At 40.2% G+C, this 22,741-nt stretch overlaps 4 protein-coding genes and 2 long non-coding RNA genes across 11 annotated transcripts; 3 read left to right on the top strand and 3 right to left on the bottom strand.

The window, feature by feature from the left end:
* Positions 1 to 248: 248 nt before the first annotated feature.
* Positions 249 to 2,074, bottom strand: LOC105283556 (protein THEM6). The gene is made up of 3 exons (XM_011346393.3): positions 1,800 to 2,074; positions 785 to 999; positions 249 to 688 (listed from the first exon to the last, which is right to left on the bottom strand). Exons 1-3 carry the CDS (start codon positions 1,942 to 1,944, stop codon positions 452 to 454), a joined length of 597 nt encoding a protein of 198 aa, XP_011344695.1. The 5' UTR covers positions 1,945 to 2,074; the 3' UTR covers positions 249 to 451.
* Positions 1,006 to 3,141, top strand: LOC105283557. Its single transcript, XR_894701.3, has 2 exons — positions 1,006 to 1,390; positions 1,991 to 3,141. It is a non-coding gene; the product is annotated as an uncharacterized LOC105283557 (long non-coding RNA).
* Positions 2,925 to 11,187, bottom strand: LOC105283558 (protein THEM6). 5 transcript variants are annotated; one of them, XM_011346396.3, is made up of 7 exons: positions 11,030 to 11,184; positions 9,864 to 9,963; positions 9,738 to 9,790; positions 9,199 to 9,661; positions 8,078 to 8,292; positions 4,195 to 4,380; positions 2,925 to 3,941 (listed from the first exon to the last, which is right to left on the bottom strand). In XM_011346396.3, the coding sequence occupies exons 4-7, from the start codon at positions 9,350 to 9,352 to the stop codon at positions 3,828 to 3,830; spliced, it is 669 nt and encodes a 222-aa protein (XP_011344698.1). In that variant the 5' UTR covers positions 9,353 to 9,661; positions 9,738 to 9,790; positions 9,864 to 9,963; positions 11,030 to 11,184; the 3' UTR covers positions 2,925 to 3,827. The 5 variants fall into 5 exon arrangements, with proteins under 5 accessions (XP_011344698.1, XP_019888618.1, XP_011344696.1 ...); XM_020033059.2 differs by having other exon boundaries at positions 9,878 to 9,963; XM_011346394.3 differs by lacking the exon at positions 9,864 to 9,963.
* Positions 11,188 to 11,381: 194 nt separating this feature from the next.
* Positions 11,382 to 12,670, top strand: LOC105283559. Its single transcript, XR_894702.3, has 2 exons — positions 11,382 to 11,465; positions 11,894 to 12,670. It is a non-coding gene; the product is annotated as an uncharacterized LOC105283559 (long non-coding RNA).
* Positions 12,662 to 15,653, bottom strand: LOC105283561 (probable tyrosyl-DNA phosphodiesterase). 2 transcript variants are annotated; one of them, XM_020033055.2, is made up of 7 exons: positions 15,369 to 15,653; positions 15,214 to 15,291; positions 14,802 to 15,139; positions 14,030 to 14,727; positions 13,402 to 13,944; positions 13,121 to 13,322; positions 12,662 to 12,980 (listed from the first exon to the last, which is right to left on the bottom strand). In XM_020033055.2, the coding sequence occupies exons 1-7, from the start codon at positions 15,379 to 15,381 to the stop codon at positions 12,840 to 12,842; spliced, it is 2,013 nt and encodes a 670-aa protein (XP_019888614.1). In that variant the 5' UTR covers positions 15,382 to 15,653; the 3' UTR covers positions 12,662 to 12,839. The 2 variants fall into 2 exon arrangements, with proteins under 2 accessions (XP_019888614.1, XP_019888615.1); XM_020033056.2 differs by lacking the exons at positions 15,214 to 15,291; positions 15,369 to 15,653 and having other exon boundaries at positions 14,030 to 14,722; positions 14,802 to 15,003.
* Positions 15,654 to 15,809: 156 nt separating this feature from the next.
* On the top strand, positions 15,810 to 18,902 carry LOC105283651. Its single transcript, XM_020033057.2, has 3 exons — positions 15,810 to 17,055; positions 17,139 to 17,522; positions 17,891 to 18,902. Exons 1-3 carry the CDS (start codon positions 16,230 to 16,232, stop codon positions 18,658 to 18,660), a joined length of 1,980 nt encoding a protein of 659 aa, XP_019888616.1. The 5' UTR covers positions 15,810 to 16,229; the 3' UTR covers positions 18,661 to 18,902.
* The last annotated feature ends 3,839 nt before the right edge of the window (positions 18,903 to 22,741 follow it).

Below are 22,741 nucleotides of genomic sequence, written 5' to 3'. Positions count from 1 at the left end.
TAAGTAGTTACGTCATCATGACACTGCTGCTTTATCAGTATTATAAAATAGTAGGCCTTATGATTTAAATTTGAAATAATCTTTCTATGCATATCATACGAAATATTTTATAGCCACATAAATTAACTGTGTTACAACTTTTTATAATTACGTAAATTTATTACAACAATCGAGGAAGTGCATTTTTATATCGGACTTTAATGGAATCTTTAATTTATCCTTGCAGAATTGAGTCTTACGGTAATTTAAATTAAATCAAATTTTATTTTTGATCTATTTAATAATGCCATTTTACAATACCCTAATTTAAATACATTAAATACAATATTCTAACAAAAAATCTTCAAAACAAAAAATAATATAAATATAATTCGTAATAATATAAAGAAGAGATCACATACACCATTAAGTAAGAATTAAATTAAACAGTATTCAATAAATTAATCTTCTCTTATTTCTGTTTCTTCAGATTTCGAGATGATTCTTCCATTGAATCCAGCCACAACTTGAGCTCTTGAGTGGGTTCCGGTCTGCGGACTTCCGGTTCCATTTCGGTAATTACTTCGTCCACCGGTACTTTCAAACCAGTTACAGTCTGTCTACTCAATACAACGGTACGGATAAAGTTATCCGAGAGGCTGATGAATTGCTGCTCTATGTAGAAGTGTTTGTCCTCCCAGTAAATGAGCTGCAGGAAAATGTGAATTTGTTTTCTCATCGAGCAGATATCAAACGATTTAATTGCAAGTAGGAAACAGAACAATGCAAAAACTATCGAACGTACCTTCGTGGTGACCCTGTACGGCGTAAAAATGGGGATTGCTCGGCGATATCGTATAGTGGATGCACCTTGTACAGCACTTCCACCTCTTTTTGCCACCGCTGCGTAAATACCCGATCTGTCGTAGAAATGAAAACGAGCAAAATCCAACTCGCGCAAGTACCTTGCGTTATTCATGTGCTTCAGAACCAGATCGACATCCTGAGTGCTGCACATGCCTGAAACCGAGATAAATGCGTTAGCTGTTTTATGTGTACATTTATTGTACATTATTGATACTGCAAAACACACACATGTGTTTTGCATATTACAATGTAATATGTATGTATTGAATACTTCAGCTTTTAGCTAAGAAGGGATTTGATTTTCAATTTATTCTTATCCACATTCATTTAGTTATCATGCTTATCTATTTTCATATATTATTGCCACGATTGCCATAATTTCTTTCCAACACTAAAGCATTATACAAGTTTGTTGTAATAATAATAAGGCATTCTCTGTTTCAGTTATTAAAACTCTTTGTAAAAGAAAAGAATACATTTTTCGTATAAAAGGAAATTTCCTTCGTATGAGGAAATGTGCTGTGTACGTCGGCGCATCACACCAGTAAGCATAATTTGTGCTACGTGCATAAATGTTACACTAACGTCGTAAACAAGTGTACATTCGTCAAACTGATTATATATTTGAATATATAATTGTGAATTATGACTATTTTTAAATACAGGAAATACGTGTTCGGTATTGTTTTCTCACAAGATACTTGCTCTAATATAACGCATTTTATTTCATGAAATTATAGTTTCCTGAAGAATTCATAAATAATATTTTTGCAAATTTATTTTGCATGATAACTTCTTGTATTTAATTTAAAAAATATTATTAGTGTCTAAGAAAATGTTTAATATATCATTTTCTTTATATATAATCTTTGGTATTTTATTAAAAATTCACGACAAGAATTCATCATACAATATCCAACATACAGTATTTCCGCTGTAATCTGAGAATTTACCGTAAATTGTGGTCGTGTCAAAGAGCTTCTTCTTCTTCTCGAAGAGTCTGCCCCACAGGACAGTAAAGATTATTCTCACGAAGTAGTTCACATCGAACAGAAAGTAGAGGATGGCGATTATCGCCACGCTGCAAGAACACAGCATGGTTAGCTTTTACTGGCTTCTGATATTTTTTCCTATCTTTCCCCAGGCCTCTTCTTTTCAAACGGCGCAGAAACACACAGACTCGAAGCACTCCACACCGTAGCCGGTAGAAGACTAACCGTCAATGATACCGACCTGCTTGCGATCTCCGACATTGAGAAACCGGTTCTAACAGCGCCACTTGGCAAAGACGCTTCGACGATCTGCTACGTTTGAGGATTTATCACCCAGTTCGAAAATCAAATTCGAAATTGTAGCAAATTGTACATATCTCGTATGTAAATTTATAATAGAATACTATGAAAAGAGTTTTATGGAGGATTTACTGGCTTACTTAAGAAAAGAAGTATTCTAATGTATATACAAGAGTTACTATTTCAAAAGATTTCTTTTTTTAGATTCAAATGCTAATTGAGATTTTTATCTATAGAAACTTGTCTACTTTATAGATAATAAATCATTTTTATTTAGAATTTTAAGACAGATACGAGCAAACCTCAATCAAATATAATTTTTACAATTATATAGGTCTAGACATTCATCATTATGCGTGCTAAATTTTATATATTATTTTTGTTTATATTAAATTTTAAAGTATAAAATCAATTTAAAATAATCCATTTAAATTTTCCTCGATTCATTTCACATAAAAAAACGTTGTTAATTTTTACGTATGTTTTTTTAGACATTTAACTATTTAAGTTATTAAAGTGTGCTACTTCGCTCTTATTACTTCTACTTAAAATCAGTGACCTTACCTTATAGACCTCAGTTATTCTGTGCATATCCGATGAAATGTCAGTCTACAGTCAGAATAAATAAAACTGCAAGTAGTCGTATTACGATTCATTCGGGAAGGCTTGAAAACTCAGAAACCGCACACATGTTTAATTTGATCTATATATGTATATATATACATATACATATATATTTTTCGGTATATAAAGGCACCTATTACACTATTTAAGTACAGGCGTTCTCATTGTCATATAATAAATAAATTAATATTTATTACTTCCCTGCCGTACGTATCCCATTGACGCGGCTATGTACAAAAATTTGAAGGCGTAACATTAGAGTGCGGGATATCTAATTATAGGCTCTAATAGCATATTAGATATTCTACACATACCTTGCTATATGTATATTATATTGTACATGTATATAATATGCTAATATTCAATCGAATGATGAACTAATGGCACAATGACAAGTTTACTTTCGCTTCTATTTTCCTTTATCATGTAATGCACAAATATTTTACAGGTAAACCGTTATACAATTCAATTTTCAGTAGTCTGCAACTTGTCAAGTCGTAATTATTGCCTCGATATTTTAATTTTAATCTGACGCCTTACATTAATGTGTTACGCTTGCATGAATAAAGTATCGTATAATAATAAAATATAAAGATCACAAAACAATTTTGAGCCCGTAACTCACTTTTAAAAATCTCTGTTGAAAAATCCATCTAAACGTCCGTATCCGTTTTGCTTTAATTCGCTTGGATACGGAGAAAAGCGAATCTCTCTCTCTCTCTCTCTCTCTCTCTCTCTCTCTCCACGCTTACATTAATTATTCTTATTCTCTCTCAGCTATCAAGCTACCGTAAGTTATCCTCGAGGCCATACGCCATTATTTATTTCGGAAATTAGCGCTGTTACGCATAAAATTTCGATTAATATGAATGCCTCGATCGCTCAAGCAGCGAGAATCGCTAAGATTAATCGATCTTAATTCAGTATTCGATCAGGCTATCAGCTGGATAATTAAAGATGGAAATCGAAAGTAATATCTTTCTTTCTCTTCCGCGACACTTGTTACACAGTCGTAGTTGCGTATGTCGGTGCCTCAGTGACGTCGCTAGACGTCGCATCCTTTTGTCAGCATTGCGTCGTCACTGTGATCGGTTCTTGCCTCAATATCGCTGAAGAGATCTCGTTGCTCTCAACCCACCGGCGTACTTCCGGTGGCATCTGAGGCCGCACGGTAGGTACCTGAAATGCGTTACGTCGCTAATCTCTAAACTTTATTTAATTAACTTAATTTAATTAACTTAATTTAATTAATTTAATTAATTAACAGCATCAATTTTGTGCATGCTAATATCTGTGTATTAGGTGCCACCACAATTGGCATTAATTAACACACGCTTTTGGAAATGAAACATATTTATAGAAAGTGAAATGCAAAATGAGATTTATATAATTTAAATAATCATTAAATATAATTTTTGTAATTTGTTCTTACCTGAATCACACCTGCCTCGATACTTCCACTTTGCTTCACTCCGCGATTCAGCAGTGCAGTAATTACAGAGTCAGCAGTACAGTTGAGGAGCCTCTGCCTACAAATTGCGATGGCTCGTATAAAACCATCGTTTATGCTGATGAATCGATGCTCCATGAAGAAACTCTTTTCGTCCCAATAAATAATCTGAATCAAATAACAAAATATATAGTAATATGTCAAAAGCAAATATATGTATCCAGATAGCCAAACCTGCACGAACAAATTCTGAGCAGTGTCTGCAGTAAATTTTTGATGTCAGAAAGGCAACAGAGTTTATACAGAAGTTGCTCTTTCAGATGATGTTATCAAACTGTTATCAGAAATGCAATAGTGTCTGCTGACAGGCAATGTGAGCAGATTGGCAGCAGAAACCGAGCAGAATCTGCAGCTTTTGACACAATTCAAATTTAAACAGATAGGAACAGCATAGGATTAACATAAGGGGGTCAGAGTGGGCCCGGACCCACAGCGGCAAAATTTGAGGGGCGGCAAAATAGCGGCATTTACACGAACAGTTTTTCCCACAGTTTTGGAGCGTACACTCCAGGCACGCGCGCCAAAACTGTTCGTTCGTTGTTACCAGAGCCACTCCAATATGTCGGTTTGGAGCGTCGCTCTGGAATGCCGCGCTGAAACGCACGCTTGGAGCGCACTCCTGGAGTGTGATACAAAAAAGAAGAACCCTTCAAGCGCGCGCGCTAGACCCATCGGTTTGGAGCGTCCGCTCCAAGATTGCAGATTTTAGAGCGGCGCGTGGCATGTCCGCCGCGATGGACAGTTTAGTACGACACGCCAGTTGCATCGCACAATTCATGCAGCGTGGATATCATAAAATGTCATACTTTTCTTCTCCTTCTGAGTTTTTTCTCTTCCGTGTTGAAGAAAGCATGTAATGCAATGCAAGCGATTGCACGAGATCTTAAGTTTCTCCTCGAAGACATTTTATGATATTCACGCTGCATGAATTGTGCGATGCAACTGGCGTGTCGTACTAAACTGTCCATCGCGGCGGACATGCCACGCGCCGCTCTAAAATCTGCAATCTTGAGTCAAAAAACAATAGGCGATGTAGCGCGGTAGTGAGCGAACGTTGAGCGCGTGACAAATGAAAAACTGAACAATTTTATGCATCGAAGGACACTTAGCACCATCGATGACATTATTTCTGATTTTGCCTCTAGAAGACCCGTCGAAAGAGATTTCAAATTTAATTAAAAATATGTTATGTGTGTCTATAATAAAATCTTTTATTATCCATTTAAGAATTATGAATATGCAATTTTACGAATGCTTTTAATTATTGATTCCTTTGTTTCCTCATTACTGAATCTTTCACAAGTAATTTTTATACTTTTGGCCGCGGTAGACTATTTCTTTAAACACAATTTCATGAGTTACTAAAGGCGCGGCAATAATATTAGACCCACAGCGGCAATTTACTTTAATCCGTCCCTGGATAGGAATATGCGGTTTCGCTCCGCACCGCTATGCGGTGCACACGTCGAGTTCTTACTCGACGTTAAGATTTAGCCTGACAGTTCTATAAGTTAATATACGCGCCTTGGCATGATAATATTAATTTTTCTGAAAATATTTGTACTTGCGGCACAGAGGCTCCCATGGACAACGTCCACGCACACCGCAAGCAGTCTGAAGTTCGAAAGCAAAATTCGGACTTCAAATTAGAATAAATTAACAATAAGAGAGAGATTATGCAACGAACTGTCAGAAAAACACATCAAGCCAAATGTACTTTAATTTAACCATATTGCTCACATTGTTTTTACTGGATATATATTTCATTCTTATTATTGTGTATTTCTTTTCAATTTTGCATTTCTTTCCCATTGAAAATAAAGAAAAATAGCAATTTAAATAGCAGTATGGATTAGGGGTCATTTTAACAGCTGATTATGTACAGAATCTGCTCAATTTCTGCTGCCAAACTGCTCTCAAGTTATGTGCGCAGGCTCTGCTCTCAATCTGCTACCAGGTTATGTGTACAGACTCTGCGCGATTTCTGTTGCCAATCTGCTCACATTACCTGTCCAGCAGGCTCTGTCGGCAGAACCCGAGCTTAATGCGAACACAGATGGCTACGGTTTTGGTTTGGGATTCTGATCGAATTTGTTACCAACCTAGATAGCAAAATCTGAGCAAACAAATTTCGAGCAGTGCTTGCTACAAAATTTTGATACCAGAAAGGCAACAAATTTGAAGCAAGATCTGTTTTCTGGAATTATGTTGTCAAATTGCTGCCAGAAGTGTGACAGAGCCTGCTGTCAAGCAACACAAACAGATTTACAGCAAAAACCGCGCAAAGCCTGCGCTCATACCTGGCAACAGATTGGCGTTAGAAACCGAGCAGGGTCTGCGCGCAAAACTTGAGAGCAGATTGATAGCAAACACTGAGCAGACGTTGCACCCAATCAGCTGTTTAAATGGTTTTTATATATGATCTATTATTGTATATTGCTATATTAATAGTTTTCTTTATTCTGAAGAAGGAATGTGGAAAAAAAATTACATAATTCGATAAAATTTATATTTCATTAATTTAATTTTATTAATTAAATAATATTAATGTTATTTATACAATTTATATAAGATTAAAATCAATCTGCTCTCAATCTGATAGTTTTAGAAGACGTCTTACCGGTAAAAAATGTTGCATGTATATCCATGCAGAATTGAATATACTTGTACAAGATTATACATAATCTGTGCAGAAAATATATAATTATAAATGACAAAGTATAGAACGTTATATATATTTATATATAAATGCAATAACTGCTACATATAAGATGCGCACTTTGCATACTTATATATATAACGTTACAATGTTTTATATATAATTATATATGGATCTGTATTTGTCTAATATATAATTATATATAAGTCTTATGTATCATGTATAAATATACATAAACACAACTATGATTCAGATGCATTCATATATAATTGTATATGATTCTATATAAACTAGGAATATGTGTTTTCGCTCCGCACCGCTATGTGGTGCACATGTCGAGTTCTTACTCGACGTTAAGATTTAGCCTGACAGTTATATAATAAAGTTAATATATCACGCCTTGGCATATTAATTTTTTGGAGAATTGTTGTGCTTGCGGCACAGAAACTCCCATGGACGTCCATGTAGTTCACGCACGCAAGCAATTTGAAGTTCGAAAAATTCAGTACTTCAGATTAGAATAAATAATATATTTTACTACTTACATATCTTTAATAATATACAAATTATATATCATATCTATTTATATATAAGCATATCTATTTATATATGGACAAAAATGATATATAATTTTGTATAACCAGTTTTGTCTGATTATATATAAAAAATTTTTTACCGGGTTATAAGAATATAAGACGTCTTTTAATGTTATCTGGAAAGTTTTGCGCGCAGATCCTGCTCGGTTTCTGGCGCCAATCTGCTGCCAAGTTATGAGCGCAGACTCTGTGTGGTTTTTGCTGCAAATCTGCTGCTATTGCCTGACAGCAGACTCTGTCGCCAAAACATAAGCTGAATGCGGACACGGCTGGCTACGGTTTTGGTATGGGTTTTTGATCAAATTTGCTACCAATCTGCGCGCAGTCTGCGATCAATTTGCTTACTGGGAATCTGCGGGCATGTTGGTATCATTTTGCTATCTGGGTACATAATATATATAAAATACATATATAAAATTGTTCAACTAATGTTTTAATATTTTGTTATACTTATCATCTTTGTAATAAATCTAAATTTGTCGTTAATACATACATGTACATGTGTGTACATAGATTTATTAGATGTATACAAATGCATTTTCCTCGTTACCTTAGACGTTATTTTAAAAATCGTCAACGGCTTGATGAATCGTCTGTAACGTATGGTAGCAGCCCCTTGCACGACCCCTGATCCTTGGGCACAAACCTCTCTGTATAGATTCGTCCTCTCGTAAAAATCGACCCTCGCAAAATCGAGCTCACGAAGATACCTTGCATTATTCATGTGATACAAAAGGGCGTCTACGTCGGTGGTAGTGCAAATCCCTGCAAAAATTAATGTATTATGAAATACTATAAAGATACAACAACGTACAAACACACTGCACATATCACACATTGATTATACAGTCTTGATAATTATGAATTAATTTATTCTGATTTAAAAAAAAAACAAAAAGAAATATAACATAACATGCATTACATAAGTCCATCAAATATATCTGACATTGCTTGAACACTTGATAGTATCGTGTAAGTCGTATGAGAAAAAGAATTGTGGATTCGCCAAATTTAAAATAAAAAGATTTAATATCTCGATATCGTGTCGACACAAGTAAAGTAATAATGAAATTTTTATCTAATCGTCTGAAGCCTGAAATTGTTATAGACATGGCATTATGCGTGGAAGATGATATCACTTCGAGAGATGTTGATTTTAACTTCGGGTGGAGTTAAAAGAATTAGGGACGCGTAACTAATCGGGCATCTGTATAATCACGAACAAGTAATCGGTTCGCAACGTTACATTCACCAGTTGGATATAGCAATCTCTTTGTGGAAATAATGCAGATGCAAAATATACAGAAAACACAAATCTGCGGATTCGAGGTAACACTTGAAATTTTACGGCATTTAAGCGCATTATGGTGCGCAAATCAATACTCGTCCGGGTTTGCGACACGGGCATCCCACCTACCAGCTGATTCCGCACATGGCAGGTCAAGGTTCACGCAATACGAACATAAACAGGCATATCATAAGGATTCTCGGATTATATCGTAACGCATAAACCTCGTACGTAATGATCTCTCGAAGTAAAGTGCCTCCTTCATTAATGTTTCGTTAGTATTGGAGACATCATGATCATGATCATGAGATCATGATTAGAAATTATTGATCGAATAAGTAGCATCCTATGTTTTTAATAATATATGTTTCCAAAGAACTCACCATAGACCGCGGTCTCGTCAAGGATGTGCACCCTTTTCTTACAAAAACGAGCAAGAAAGACCGTCAGGAACATGCGCATGAAGTAATGAAGTTCAATAAGGCAATAAAGAGATACAATGGCCGCAAAGGCTCCGACGAGGACCCAGCAGATCATCTTGATCACCTCTGTCGGTTAATGCCCCAGAAAAATCGCCGACAACCCGTCGGCCCTGTCCGTGATTAAACTTTGGAAATTCTCCACCTCCACAATATCTCGCACCGCTTTATCGATTCGTCTGGGCGGCTGACGGCGTTTGCTGGTGTTTCTCGTCTCGTCAATAAAAATGCAGACTGCACCCGTACCATTTCGAAGGACTCTGACCACGTTGCGACAGCATCGACAGCTTCATCTTGAAATGTGTAACAATACCAATCACGTGATATTGTTGGTGGAAATCGCAGATCTTTCATTTAATTTCTGTATCTAAAAGTCCAGTAAAATTAAAAAGGTAAAATTTAGCGATGCTGCATATAAATAATTACTATTCAAAAATAATTACTTCTGGAAATAGAGACTGGACAGAGAGCTATCTGCTTCCGAACAAATATTAATCTGTGAATAAATACGTGCGTAGATTTTTAATATACCGCTAATGGCCGATATAAGGTTTGTCAGTGATAGATACATTTGTATGCTCACGGATATGTTTATATCCCTTTCAAAACACCGGTGCTATTATACGTGACATGTTTTTATATTAATTATCCAAAAGTAGCGATCTGGACCTTGAATGTTCACGATATTAAAATCAAAGCATCATTTCCTTAAAGTCTCAAAAAATTCCTCGAGGTCAACAATACAAATTTCAATCATCATTTACGCATAAAATCTCCACTGATCAACATGAATAAAACCACACACGCCATGTACTATTTTAAATACTGAAATTATCAAATTGACCATAAATCGATTTTACCAATTGACAGCCAACTGCCATCGACAGACAAGTCATTAAAAAAGTGAAATATAACATTATAATTACTCAATTACGAATGTAAGGGATCCAAATAGTTTTTAATGACAGAAAAGTCTCGTCCTGCACCAAATAGTTTCTAATGAATAAATAATTGTGAACAATATAATTGATTTTATATTGTTTTTTGATGTTTTGAAAAGAGACAGAGAGAAGGGGAGGGAGAGACACTGTGACTGCACATTTTTACCGAAATTCCAAATTTTTATGGTTCTATGCTTTGCCCATTTCTTACTCTTTTCATTATTCATTCCAGCATCTCGTATACTGGATATAAAATCAATTATATTGTTCACAAATCGCAATTATCATTTATTCATTAGAAACTGATACAGGACGAGGCTTTTCTATAAAAAAACTCTGCTTTTTCACAACTTTCCCCAGGATTTGGAGAATTTTAATCTTCATATTTGAGTTCGGTAGGTCCAATACAGATTTCGTACGTTTTCTTACAGGCCTAAAGTCCCATTGTCCTTTAGTATGGAATTTTATGTAACAATGTAAGCACAAATTTAAATTTGTGTCTCGTGTTCGAATAAAAAGACACAATAATTACCATTGATGTACGAGTGCTCTCTTTAAATCGAGTTTGCAGCAAAAATTGGACAAGATGAAGCAACGGAACCTACTTTCGACACTTTCGCGTTTATAATAGCATTATCAGGCGAAACACGTTCCTGCCCTGACAAACGCGTTACTCTCCCCGAAAATCAATTTATGCTCTTCTTTCATGTAATACACACGCGTACACGCACACGCGCTCTTGCACGCACAGGGAAGCGCGTCAATTCCGATGTTTTCCTTCGATTAACACTTACGAGATGTCCGATGATTTTCCGGTAAATTTTAGAACAGGACAGGTACAGGTCTTCCGATGAAATCCTTTAGAAAGGATTGCCAATACCGATACGAGATGCATGCGGAGTATAAAATCCACCAAATCACAGCCGATGGGGCGAGCTCCTACCCTATCGATGACATCTCACGTACTGGTGATCGACGTCCTCGGCCGACCGCCGTTGTCGGCGGGATGTCTCCGCATCTGCGCCGAGGATATCCAACTAGGAAGTTGCATTCTTGGTGGGAGGTTCAGGGCAGCTCATGGAACTTTGACGTCACTCGCGTGAAACATGAGTTTCAGCATGGAACTGATCCGGTAACGTGAGCGCAAAGAGGAAGTCGATTTTCGAGGCTGCGATTGAAGGGCGACCGGATTTCAATGACCTGCAAGAATAAAAAATGTGTAACAATCAGGTAAAATAAATGTACATGTTATAATGACAAATATAAATTTTAATTTTAGTTTTAAAAAATTTTAATTTTAATTTTAATTTTACAATAAAAATTTAAATTTTCATTTTATAATAATTCATGAATGCATATAAGACAAAACTTTGGAGTAAATATCAAACATCATCAGTTTACATAATCAGTTACATATTATGAATTAATTATGAATTAATATATGCAATATAAATATTAGACACATAACACATTCATAAATACATTTGTATTAATAAACGCGTTTTCTATTTTTATTGTTACTTGTATCGGTAACCTTGGAAAATTAGACGTAGCGAGATTATCGCTAGAAAATATTATCGATGGATGAAACGCGCGACTTTGCAAAACCGGCTCGACATATGTTTACTGACGGAAGTGGTGTTTGCATTGCTTCACAGTAAATGCGTTAATGTGACAGAAGATAAGAGGATACGCGCCGAAATCGAGCGTGAAGATGAGCTAGAGGACTACATACTGAAATACTCACATGTGTTACGGAAAGTTAAATACCTATCTTTCTTTAAAAAGCTAACGAACTTGTCAATAAGGATGCCCTAGGTGAACGAAGTCTCTTACGGTACGATCTATACTCGGACAACGTATTTGATCACGTTTGCATTGGAATTCTACGTATTTTCATAAATCATTTATCTCTCTCGACGAAACGCGTTTTTCTATGTGCAATGCAGTATACGTAATTGCTGCTTACATATGGGAGTACAGCGATTTGATTAACAGCCGTTTGAAGGCTGAGCATGTACAAAAGAGTCGGCACCAACACTATGTTTCGGTCTCAATGTCGAGGAAACGCTTTCATGCTGATGTTTTATGGAAAACGCGTCTGAAGCAGGACAAAACCACCACGAAATTGAAACGCAGAAAAGAGGAGTTACGCGTCATGTGAGAATTCTCATTAGTTTTTGCTTGTCGTTTCCTTGCCTGCTTCTTCATTCCATGTACGCAATCATCTCTCCCTCTCTCTCTCTCTCTCTCTCTCTTGAGCGATCAAGTCACAATTCATCGAAAATAGTGTTCATAGAATTGTGAGAATATTAAGAAGTCCAAAGGTTGAAGCTAAATGAATCTAATCGAAGTCATGAATCTTTAAAATTTATTAGCACTTATTATAGGAAAAATGAGAAAAAAATAAAGATAAAATCTTGATACAAGTAAAATACTGCTGTTTATTATTCCTTAATGTCGCAAAAAATATAATTGAAAAATACATGTGCATAAATACATATACATATACGCATTTGCTTAAGAACATTTTGTACATCTTTTTATTAAACATATTCTAAGTATACAAAAGAGGTAAAAAAATCATTTTCATCAGCTGGAAGATTACAATCTAGTTCTAAGAAATTCACTGACGAAAGGTTTATCACTCGAACCGTATCGGCTCAATGGCAGATCATATGAAATGGGAAATACCGGAACAGCTGGATCATCTTCGTCTTGAATAGGAAATGTCGTTGCCCCGGTCTGAATACAAATACACACATTTGTGTGAAATAATGGTATATTATTAAACTGATAGATTAATTTTAACTAAGTTTTTCAAATTTAATTTATTAATTAAAAGTTTAATAAAGTAATAAAATAAATATAATAATCATACTTACGATGAACTTCGGTATGAATACGACGCCGGCTTCGTAGCTCATTACGTAATGGTTGTTTCGTTGAACTCCCCACGCGGCTTTGCTCAGATTAGCACTGGTGAGGACGAACCACGGTATGCTCTTCAAATCAGGCGAAATTCTTGTGTACGACTTAATATGAGGCATCGCACGGTCTCGTCCCGTCCGCGTGGCTCTCCACTGGCTGGACAAACAAAATATTCTGGCTGCAGAGACAACCGATCCGGTCACGAAGCAGAGCGCACTAAAAACAAATAACTCACTATAAATAGGATTCTATCCATTCCTGTTTCGAGTGCACTTGAGCACTGTAGGGCAAGCAACAAGACAGATTGCGGCAATCGAAGCTCTGCTTGTAATTCTCTATCGACGGGTAAATAAATTGGAAGTTGGGCTGGCTCTTTAAGCCCTTAGTCGTCTCCCTCGACATGGACGGAATTATCTCTTTCGACAACCAACTGTCATAGTTGGGACCAAGGCTTCCTATGCTGGAACTTTGTGCGACTATGGGCCACTGAGGAGCGTCCGGTGGCAAAGTGGCGTGGCGCGATAGGACGTACGCCAATCTTCTATGACCCCAAAAATCGGCCTCAACATCTTTATGGGTTCCAGGTACGGACGCGATTAGGAATACATTCACAGCAGAGAAGTCCGCTTTTCGCACCGCCCATACCCACTGCGTTAAAGCCGGATGTCTGTATTTGCTGAGATATCGCTCGAGATCCTTCTTGAAGCCGGTCGGTGACTCCCCGTCGGTGGAATTCGCGGACTCTGGTAGCAGAGGTAGGTGAGGCGAGATCCACAGTCTGATCCGAATACAAAAAATACGTTTTAATACCCATAAGCATACGCGTCAGCGGTAAGAACTATCTAAAAATATGTAAAACGGACCCTTGCGTTCTATTCTCCCAGTCATCGGAGTACAAATTGGCAGTGGAGACAACCACTCTGATTCCATCATCTTTGTATTGCAAGATCATGATCTTGGTATGATGGCATCCGTATCTACTTGGCATTTCCACGTGTATCATGGTGATGTTGCGGCTTAATTTCTCCTCGTCCACTCTATCAGCATACAGAATCATCATGTCGGTGCGTTGGCCAGCCAACAAGTACTGCAGGCACAGCCACCCGGCGTCCACCATGAAGTTCAAGTGAAGACTGTTGACAATCTCGCCGAGACTTCTGTCAAGGATCTCAGGAAAAGTTATGGAGAACTGTTGACCGTAAGTCTCCTTCGATCTCTCCACTCTCGTGAAGAACAGATGGTAGGGTGCTGAAAGAGCATATTTCACTGCAAATTCTCCTGGTTCCGCGACAGACACCACGTATCCGGAACGTCTCATCATCTGAATAGCTTTCTGTCTGACGTCCCTCCTGGACTTCTCAGAGTCGCAAGCTTGATACATGTCCATGATGGACGTTCCCGTTGCAGCGTAACTCGCGTCTCGTTCGGCGCTCGTAGAACTGCTCTGAGAAGCACTGGCACTCCACTGACTTCCCTGAGAATAATTACCCTTCTCTATGCTCAGTTGTTTGATTTTCTTCGTTACAGAGGCGTCAGATGTAGATAGTTCCTGATTCCTTTTCTTTTAAGAAATGTATGTTACAGTTTTTGCAGATTTCAAGCTTATATGCAGATGCTCTTTACTTATTTACTTACCCTTTTTGAACTTTCACCTTCCTCCTTGGCTGTGAAAAGTGCCTCTGCTTCTGCATCCATCTGTCCAAGCTTATCCTGCCTCCGCTGTTCCATCATTTTGTTGTGTTTCTCGGCTTTTTCCTTCAGATCGTTTTTAGTATCTGATGTAGTGGGAGATTGAGAGGATGAATTACTAGGCATGGACAAGGAATTGCCTACATTCTTATCTCTTTCTTTCCTAAGCACCATCTGCAATACTTTTAATTGATCCAATAATTGTGCGCGATCATTACACGTAAAGTGAAGAACCGCTGGTATTTCTATTGCATCGTCGAGTCGATTTGCCAGTAATTTCTCCACTGAAATTTAAAAAGATATTATTAAAATCTTTCTAGCCGAAAGAAAAACATTTAATTGACAAACGGATAATTACAATGAGGATGTGACATATCGCTGAAGTGAATCGGATTTTTCCGGTAACATTTCTCCATATAAGGACAGGGTTTCTTCGCTGCAATATCAAATAAATATAATTCATCTTACTTTGCAATTACAAAACTTGAGACATGACGCACATAACCTTCTTACCTATAGAACTCATTGTCGTTAAACTAAAGCACTTATCGGACCAGTATGTGCGAAAGGATTATTTTTCAAAATTTCTCCTCTGACGTGAAAAATAATACAACGTATGGCACTAACAATTATCTTTCATACGGATGGTTATTTAGCATAACAGTGTAAACAGTGGATGGCGTAGTACATCTACGGCGTAGATTCTACCGCTATCATATACTAATTATTTTAAATATGATGCTAAGATCTTCCTCTTTCCTTTTCTTCTTGTTCTTTTTTTTTATCTTTCAAGAGCACAATATTTTAGTCAAAAATGTCATGAAACAAAAATTCTGAAACACTACTTGTGTGCCTGTGCCACCTACAGCTGTTAAATTGCATCCATATGCGCAAATTTTGCGGTCCACAGTCGGTAAATGATTTGGTTCTTATCCGTGCTATATCCACATCACGATAAATCAAGAGTCAAGACTACAAGACAGCAAGACTCAGGTCGATATTCGATACCCTCTTCGATATCTCGAACCGTCCGATTCATTTGATTTCATCGCCTTTCGGCAATACACGAAGAAGGAAATGTCATCCAAACCAAAATCATTTACGTAATCGTGTTAAATCTCATAATGGCCGGCGGAAAAATAGTTTATAGTACATGACAATGATATCCAACAAGAGACGCATCATTTCGCTGACACGAGACAACGCGTGCACCATTCTCTCGTCATTCTTATCCGAAGGTTAAAAGAAATAAGTGAAGAAAAATGCAATAAATCAGAAAATTCTGTGCACATAGACAAACTGCAGCTCCGAAACCGAGAACTCTCGCTCCGGAGGATCTGCAGACGCGCGTTTCCGGCACGTGACACCTTACAAATGCGCACGCGATTAGGCATGGGTGCATTCCTCGAGAATCCAATGTTCTTCTTCATGGACGAGGTGGAACCGATCCTGCCGACATTCCGGTCACCTGCTGATTACAATGACTTTGGCAGGATCGTGGAACTGGCGGACGTTGGCTGCGATACGGAGGCCACGTTTCCGGTACACTTTCCATTCCGCGGCGCGTCCGATCGGCGACGCGGAGGAGCTGAGAACGCTGCTTTGACCCGTAGGACCGCCAAGTGGCGCAATGAAAGACCGAGAAACCTCGTTCGCACCCCCGCAGCCCTAAACAAGGGTAAAGCGAGCGAGTGCGATCGAAAGCGTGTTTGGGATTTGACAGAATCGACGCCCGAAACATCTTTCGATCGACCGCAGAGCAGGAATGGAAATTATCTCGCACGACAAATGCGGCGGGACGAGCGCAACTACGATGACGCGTACTTTGCTGATGTGGATTACGATACGTATGCTACGGAGGATAGCTACGACGACTTTGAGCTTCCAACGAACGATTCCACGGAATATACGGGCGACTGCTACGCCAAGTTCGTCAAACTCCAGAATATGATCAGGCATTCACGAAAGGGACGAGATGTGCGATGTGACTATTCAAGGGATCTCAAGTCTCCACCCTCACGGGGTACTCGCACATGTTGTGAGCAGAATGGTCCTCCGCGATGGTTCGCCAACAACGACGAGAGAAATTTCCGTGAAGCACGCGATACCGATGCTCGATCGAGACGATCACCCTCGAGCGAGCGTAGGAAACGTATAAATGTTACCCCGAGAATGGACAAGAACTTCTACCGCAAATCTGGTACAGGAATTAAAAAGATTAATAATATTCTTTAATAAATTTAAAAATACACTTGCACGTATTATCCTCATTTCGTTTTTTAGAATTCGAAAAGCTTCGCGGCATGAAGAATTATCAGGAAAAAGACGCTCTTTTCCCTGATGCCTCCAATTCTACCGAAATTTCGCAAAATGGTTTTTGGGAATTTGTTCCATTCGAAAACGAGGCAAATAGCGAAGAATTAATGTTCTCAGATATTGCTGATTCAGAAAGGGAAGGGAAGCTCGGAGAAACGCGAAAGAGAAACAGCCGAGACAATTTATCGCCAGAAATTGAAGACGCGAAACGGCGAACTTTGAAAAAGAACGCGGAGATGGAGAAGTCCAAGATTGTCCCGCCAAATTTGTCTAACGTGAGTTCTCCTCGCGTTCGATCGGCAAGAACGTCCACCGACGACCGATTATCGAATGTATACTCCGCTGAGAAAGGTAAGAGATATTACCACTCAGAGGTTTCCTTCGCCATGACCCTACCATCAGTTTGTAAGTTCGATGAAGCACCAGGAGATGCCCCTATAATGACAATATCGGAATTTGTACATACTAATGTCGCATATTTTCTTATTAATTAATTATTTTAATAATTGAGATGTGTATAAATGCAGTAACAACGCATATATATTTAATTAAATTTTTTACATTATCTAAAAAAATATTTAAAGTAAATTTCTGCTATGCAATATATTCATTTATTAATATTTCTCAATCTATAGGTTTACATCTCATTTTTTATCATAGAATAGTATAGTAAATATTTTATTGACTTGCAGCTTTATACAAGTTATATATTTTCACAGATTTGATCAATGCGAGATCACACTTGCCTGTAGAGGAAAAAAAGACTGTTTCCCTGACATCAGCTGAGAGGAAGGAAGAGAGTGCAAATTCGATTTCTGCTCGAACAAATACCAGTCATCAATATCGCGATCGATTCGTCAATAAATCTTCCAATAAATCTAGTGAAACAAATCGACCGATGAAAAAGTCTAAACGTATCGCAAACTCAAAGAGCAATGAACGAACGTTCATAGCGAATAAAGAACACAATGCTAATCCACATTCGAAAAATCTTGAGAACAATAATACTGATCGAATCAATGTTTCGCGATCTACGGCCGAAGAAATAACTGAAAATAAGAGAACTCTTACCTTGAAGATGACGGGGACTTCATGGACGGAAGTAGAAAAAGAGAAGAAATTCTCATCAAAATTACCCATAAGAACATGGAAACGTCTAAGAACAAAAGAACCTGCCGCTGCTATGAGTCCTGAAAGCAATATTACAAATGAGGATGAAAATCAAGAACTTCAAAAACCAGATATCGAGATTATGCATCGAAACAATCACTCAGTAATTCCAGAAAATGAGGAAAATCACGAGGAAATTGTGAAAGATCATGCATCGAAGGATCACAGCAATATCAAACGCAGCGATCAGCTGCGTTTCAGGACGAAATTGCTCAACGCTGGTAAACCAGAGTTGACTTCCACCAACATAAGGAAGATCAAAGGCTCAAAGGCAGCGGAAATGCGCGAACAGCGCAATAAGAAACTCAACATCCGGTAAAACTGCAAAGTATCTTAGAATACAGCGAGATGTGAGTAATTTTAAGTACATTTTCAAGCAGCAATTATATTGAATATTTCATTTGTTCCTTAATCAGTCTTTCACGCGTATAGAAACTATTAACGACAGACAATTGGGGTGAAATTATAAACAAAGTTGAGAAAATAAAGAGAAATAAAATAAAGACAATCAACAATACGATTCATATCTCGTTCAAGTATAAAAAAAGTGATTCAATCGTAAACCACCGAGGAACTAAGCGCATAATCGCGCGCGCGGGCGCGTAATGGGGCTGCACGCGATGGGTCACCTCAAAAGAAGACCCCCGAATGATACCAATTATGCCATCAACGTACCATGCGTTCCCCCTGTCGACGATTCTGTCACAGCACAGTCACTTCGCCCGCATGTCAACCCCCGCTTGCGTAACCACCCCTACAGTGGAGCGCCTCGTCGCTCGTATAATGCCGCGATTCTCGGTGGGGTCTGCGCGATCTCAGGATCAGGAGGGAAAATATGTAATTGTCTGTATTTACCCTTGCACCCGGTACGTGCTCAAATAACAACACGAAACCCCGACACCCCGTATAGGAGACGCGACATCGATTTAATCCCCTGACATGACGATCAACGTCCACATGAGCCCGGAGCGAATATTTTATTTTCTCAGCAAACCACCCTTCGCTCGCACGTCAAATATTTAATAAATAAATCTCTCCGGTTTTTCATTCGTGACGATAATATTGATGTTGAGATGCATTCCTTTGGCGTTTGCAATGTCGCAAATAAAGTTCATCGAAACTCCACGAGTTTCGATCTTGTTTTTAGTCTCTCTCGATTCTTAATCATCGGCAGAGATGCTAAGAATGCGAGGACACGCAGAAAGCACTTGCCCGAAAAACGGGGCGACAACAGGAGAGAAAGGAAGAGCAAAAGGAGGCGACGAGTCGCGCCGCGCAGGCGAGCCGCCCAGCTGGAGGCAGATAATCAAATAACCTGCACGCACCGTATAAATTATCAATCAGGGCGCGATTGTGCAACCCCAACAGAGGGAGCCATCCGTGTCGGTAAGGGTTGTTACACATTGACGTTGTGAGCGAGCGCCTGCGAGGGGGTACGTGGCGACGGATTGTGTGCGACCTCGCGTAGAGTGACCCCGCAACAGTTATCCTCCCTCGCGTGGGCGTGCGTGAACGTGAGTTCACGCCCCGCGGTTCCAGGGGGAACGAGGGAACGACGCGTGCAACGCAAGGGCGGATCACCCCGCGTAAGGTGGGTAAGGTGCGTCGCACGTGTGCACGAGATCCCGCAGATATAACGGCCGCTAGACTGAAATCGGTCGTGACAACATCATCCGAGAGATGGAAGATCGACGAAAGGGGGTTGCCGTGTTTCAGATACCGTATCGCTTTCTCACACAGCTGCTCGTCGCGATCGCGATCGCGATACCGGCAACGAATAATCCTAATCGTGTTATCGATCGTCATCTTCATCTGTTTTTGCGGTGTACTCGCGCGCGTGCGATTTTCCGCACGATTCCGACGCTTCCGGTGTAACTATTTGTGCGGGCTCGTAAGATGCTTCGTTGTTAGGTTGAAGAGGTGGCTCGATCATGCACGACGGGAGCGAGAAACAAGCGGAGCCGAGCCAATTAAGCAGGGGATCACTACCCCGAGCGCCCGCGGCATCGACGTATCGAAATTAATCGGCGCGCCGGCTAATTCTCCCCGAGCACACCGGGATCTATTGCGCCCGAATGTATACGGTGTCCCAAGTTTCTCGCTTCCTTTCGTTCATTGACTCCATCGATTCCTTAATCCCTTGCTTGGCCCAACTTTCCTTAGCGAGAATTGTTTTCATTCGATCGTGGCGTTGGCCCCGGTGATCTTACCCCATGCAGAAGTATCTTATCCACTAATACACGGGCGAAATTCCGGTCGCACGTTCCGCTGTGCCATGAAGCGGAATGCGCCTATTAAATGGCGCAGCCACGCGCCCCGAATAGAGTGAATCCCGGGGGAGAGACTAAATAGTTTTCTATAGCCGCAGGCAGTGCACAATTGTGCATCGAGCCGTCACTGTCGTGCACTCGCGATAACTCGGGACACCGTGCGTTCTCACGTTCAGACGTCAATGCACAGATGCTGCGGCATCGCGCGATCATTCGGAGAGCAGCACTAAAGAGGAAGAGGAGCAAGCATCGAGAGGTCAACTCAACGATGCGACTATGATAGCAGTGGTGAGTCGCGCGCACCGATAAATGACTCGATAAACGAGAACTAGAGGCCCACAGGAGAGAGAGGAAGGGGAGAGAAATAGAGAAAGAGAGTCATGGCCTCGTTCATTTATCGCGGGTCCATCGACGTGGTCGGCAGCGCTTACACGGTCGCGCGTAAATGGCCGCCGGCCTTTATTTAATAAGTTGTTATAAATTAAAGGGCTACCGCATATTAAACCACCCTCGGCATATTTATAGTGATTCTTAAGGGGGCATATACCGGGCGTACGGTTATGTAAATCATCGCACGGTGCGTGGCCGCGCACGCCACGTACACCCCGTGGACTCTCCCTTATGAATTTATCTTCGGCGATGAAACGACAAACGGTTTTAATTGCCGCTTCGGGCTTCGGGCCCGATGATCGGCCGATCTCCTTGCTCGAGTACCGGCGTGATCCTTCGATACCCGTTTCGATACCTCGTTACCTCCGTTCTGGTTCGACGGCGATAAGCGCTCCCTGCTTCTTCGGTTGTTTCAGCGACAATCTGAACACGATATCATCTCTCGATTTTCGCTCTATAAGTGTAATTGAAGAATTGAAAAGGAAAGAACCGCTCCTTTTTTATTAAATAAAGGAATCGCATTTTCCCCCGGATTCGATCGTCTCACGTATTCGTGGCGATAACAATCGCTCGGAATCCGAATAGGGTAACGTAATGCGCTTAACCGGGAGAAGACGACGATACCGTGGTAGTTCGATAGTTCGCACTAACAGCATTTGACCCCGGAGCCTGTTCCCAGTTTGTCGGAGACGCTAACAATGCCTTATGTCGACGTTTCGCTACTCGCGTCACGCACTCGCGCGAGTTCGACGCCGGGGAACGTGTTCCTCCGCGTTCCCGGAGTTCCCGCAATAATCAGATCATCTCTCGCGGCACCCCCGGTCGATCGTCCTCTTCTCCCCATCCTCCCCCTCGCGCTGCTGCGAGACGCACGGGCTTCATTGTCGTCCTTAGAATGGCACGCGGCAGCATCCGGCTGCGTTACCATTGCAAACGATACAAACGATCTAATTTTCCCCGACGTAATAAGGGAAGCACGGAAGGGAGAGAACGATAGAAGTCTGCTCCGTAGACGTTCCTCGAGTTCGAAGTTGCTCGAGCAGAAGTGTTTCTCCGTGTCTGGAGGCACTTCTCGTTTCTCGTTATAATTCCGCGGTTACCATAATCCCGCGCGATACGCGAGTGAAGGGGGAGGGGGAGGCGATGGGATTCTTAAAGCACGCCGCTCGTCGTAAGTCATTCCGAGAAGGCGAGAGGAGACGAGACAGAGGGACGAAGCGAAAGGGAAGTGTCCCCGAAAATCGTGAAACCCACGCAGCAACACAGTGTCGCGCACACACCGAGACTCGAGGTGGGTTAATATATTTTATCTACTGGCCGGCCATCCCTGCGCGCGGGGACGCGTATCCTGCCGAGGTGCGGGCTTTTATATACCGCGTACCGGTATTTATGTGTCGCCGCCTTGCCTAAGCGTTTGATATATGAACTATGAAAGGGGGAAAAGAATGATATAGGAGAAGAGAAGGACGAGGAGGACGGAGGACCTCTCCCTCTCGTCTGCCTCTGCGCGCTCGCTTGCGATATATGTTCTTTTGACAATGAGATAGGAGAGAGAGAGAGACGAGAGCAACAGAAAACCCAAAAAGGGAGAGAAACACATTTATCTAATACTCGGCACGGCGATCGCGAATGTACCGAGATTTACGAAGAAATCGGGTTAATGTGTCGCGCTCTTGCGACTTCCTCTCTCGTTGCTGCAACTACGAGTTTCCATGGGACATTTCCTGTTGTTGCGTACAT

The sequence above is a fragment of the Ooceraea biroi genome, chromosome 4 (genome assembly GCF_003672135.1).
Source record: "Ooceraea biroi isolate clonal line C1 chromosome 4, Obir_v5.4, whole genome shotgun sequence".
Classification (NCBI taxonomy): Eukaryota; Metazoa; Arthropoda; class Insecta; order Hymenoptera; family Formicidae; genus Ooceraea; species Ooceraea biroi.
The sequence above is the reverse complement of the archived record's forward strand: the minus strand, read 5'-3'. Positions and strand labels throughout refer to the sequence as shown.

Coding starts and splice junctions, on each gene's coding strand:
- LOC105283556 (XM_011346393.3), bottom strand. CDS start 1,944: ATGCTGTGTTCTTGCAGCGTGGCGATAATCGCCATCCTCTACTTTCTG. Junction 1,000..1,799: donor TGACACGACCACAATTTACG/GTAAATTCTCAG, acceptor TCTCGGTTTCAG/GCATGTGCAGCACTCAGGAT. Junction 689..784: donor CGTACAGGGTCACCACGAAG/GTACGTTCGATA, acceptor ATTTTCCTGCAG/CTCATTTACTGGGAGGACAA.
- LOC105283558 (XM_011346395.3), bottom strand. CDS start 9,352: ATGATCTGCTGGGTCCTCGTCGGAGCCTTTGCGGCCATTGTATCTCTT. Junction 8,293..9,198: donor TGACGAGACCGCGGTCTATG/GTGAGTTCTTTG, acceptor TAATTTTTGCAG/GGATTTGCACTACCACCGAC. Junction 3,942..4,194: donor TCGAGGCAGGTGTGATTCAG/GTAAGAACAAAT, acceptor AACGCATTTCAG/GTACCTACCGTGCGGCCTCA.
- LOC105283561 (XM_020033055.2), bottom strand. Junction 14,728..14,801: donor AAGGTGAAAGTTCAAAAAGG/GTAAGTAAATAA, acceptor ATTTCTTAAAAG/AAAAGGAATCAGGAACTATC. Junction 12,981..13,120: donor TATTCATACCGAAGTTCATC/GTAAGTATGATT, acceptor ATTTGTATTCAG/ACCGGGGCAACGACATTTCC.
- LOC105283651 (XM_020033057.2), top strand. CDS start 16,230: ATGCGCACGCGATTAGGCATGGGTGCATTCCTCGAGAATCCAATGTTC. Junction 17,056..17,138: donor GAACTTCTACCGCAAATCTG/GTACAGGAATTA, acceptor TTCGTTTTTTAG/AATTCGAAAAGCTTCGCGGC. Junction 17,523..17,890: donor TGTATACTCCGCTGAGAAAG/GTAAGAGATATT, acceptor ATATTTTCACAG/ATTTGATCAATGCGAGATCA.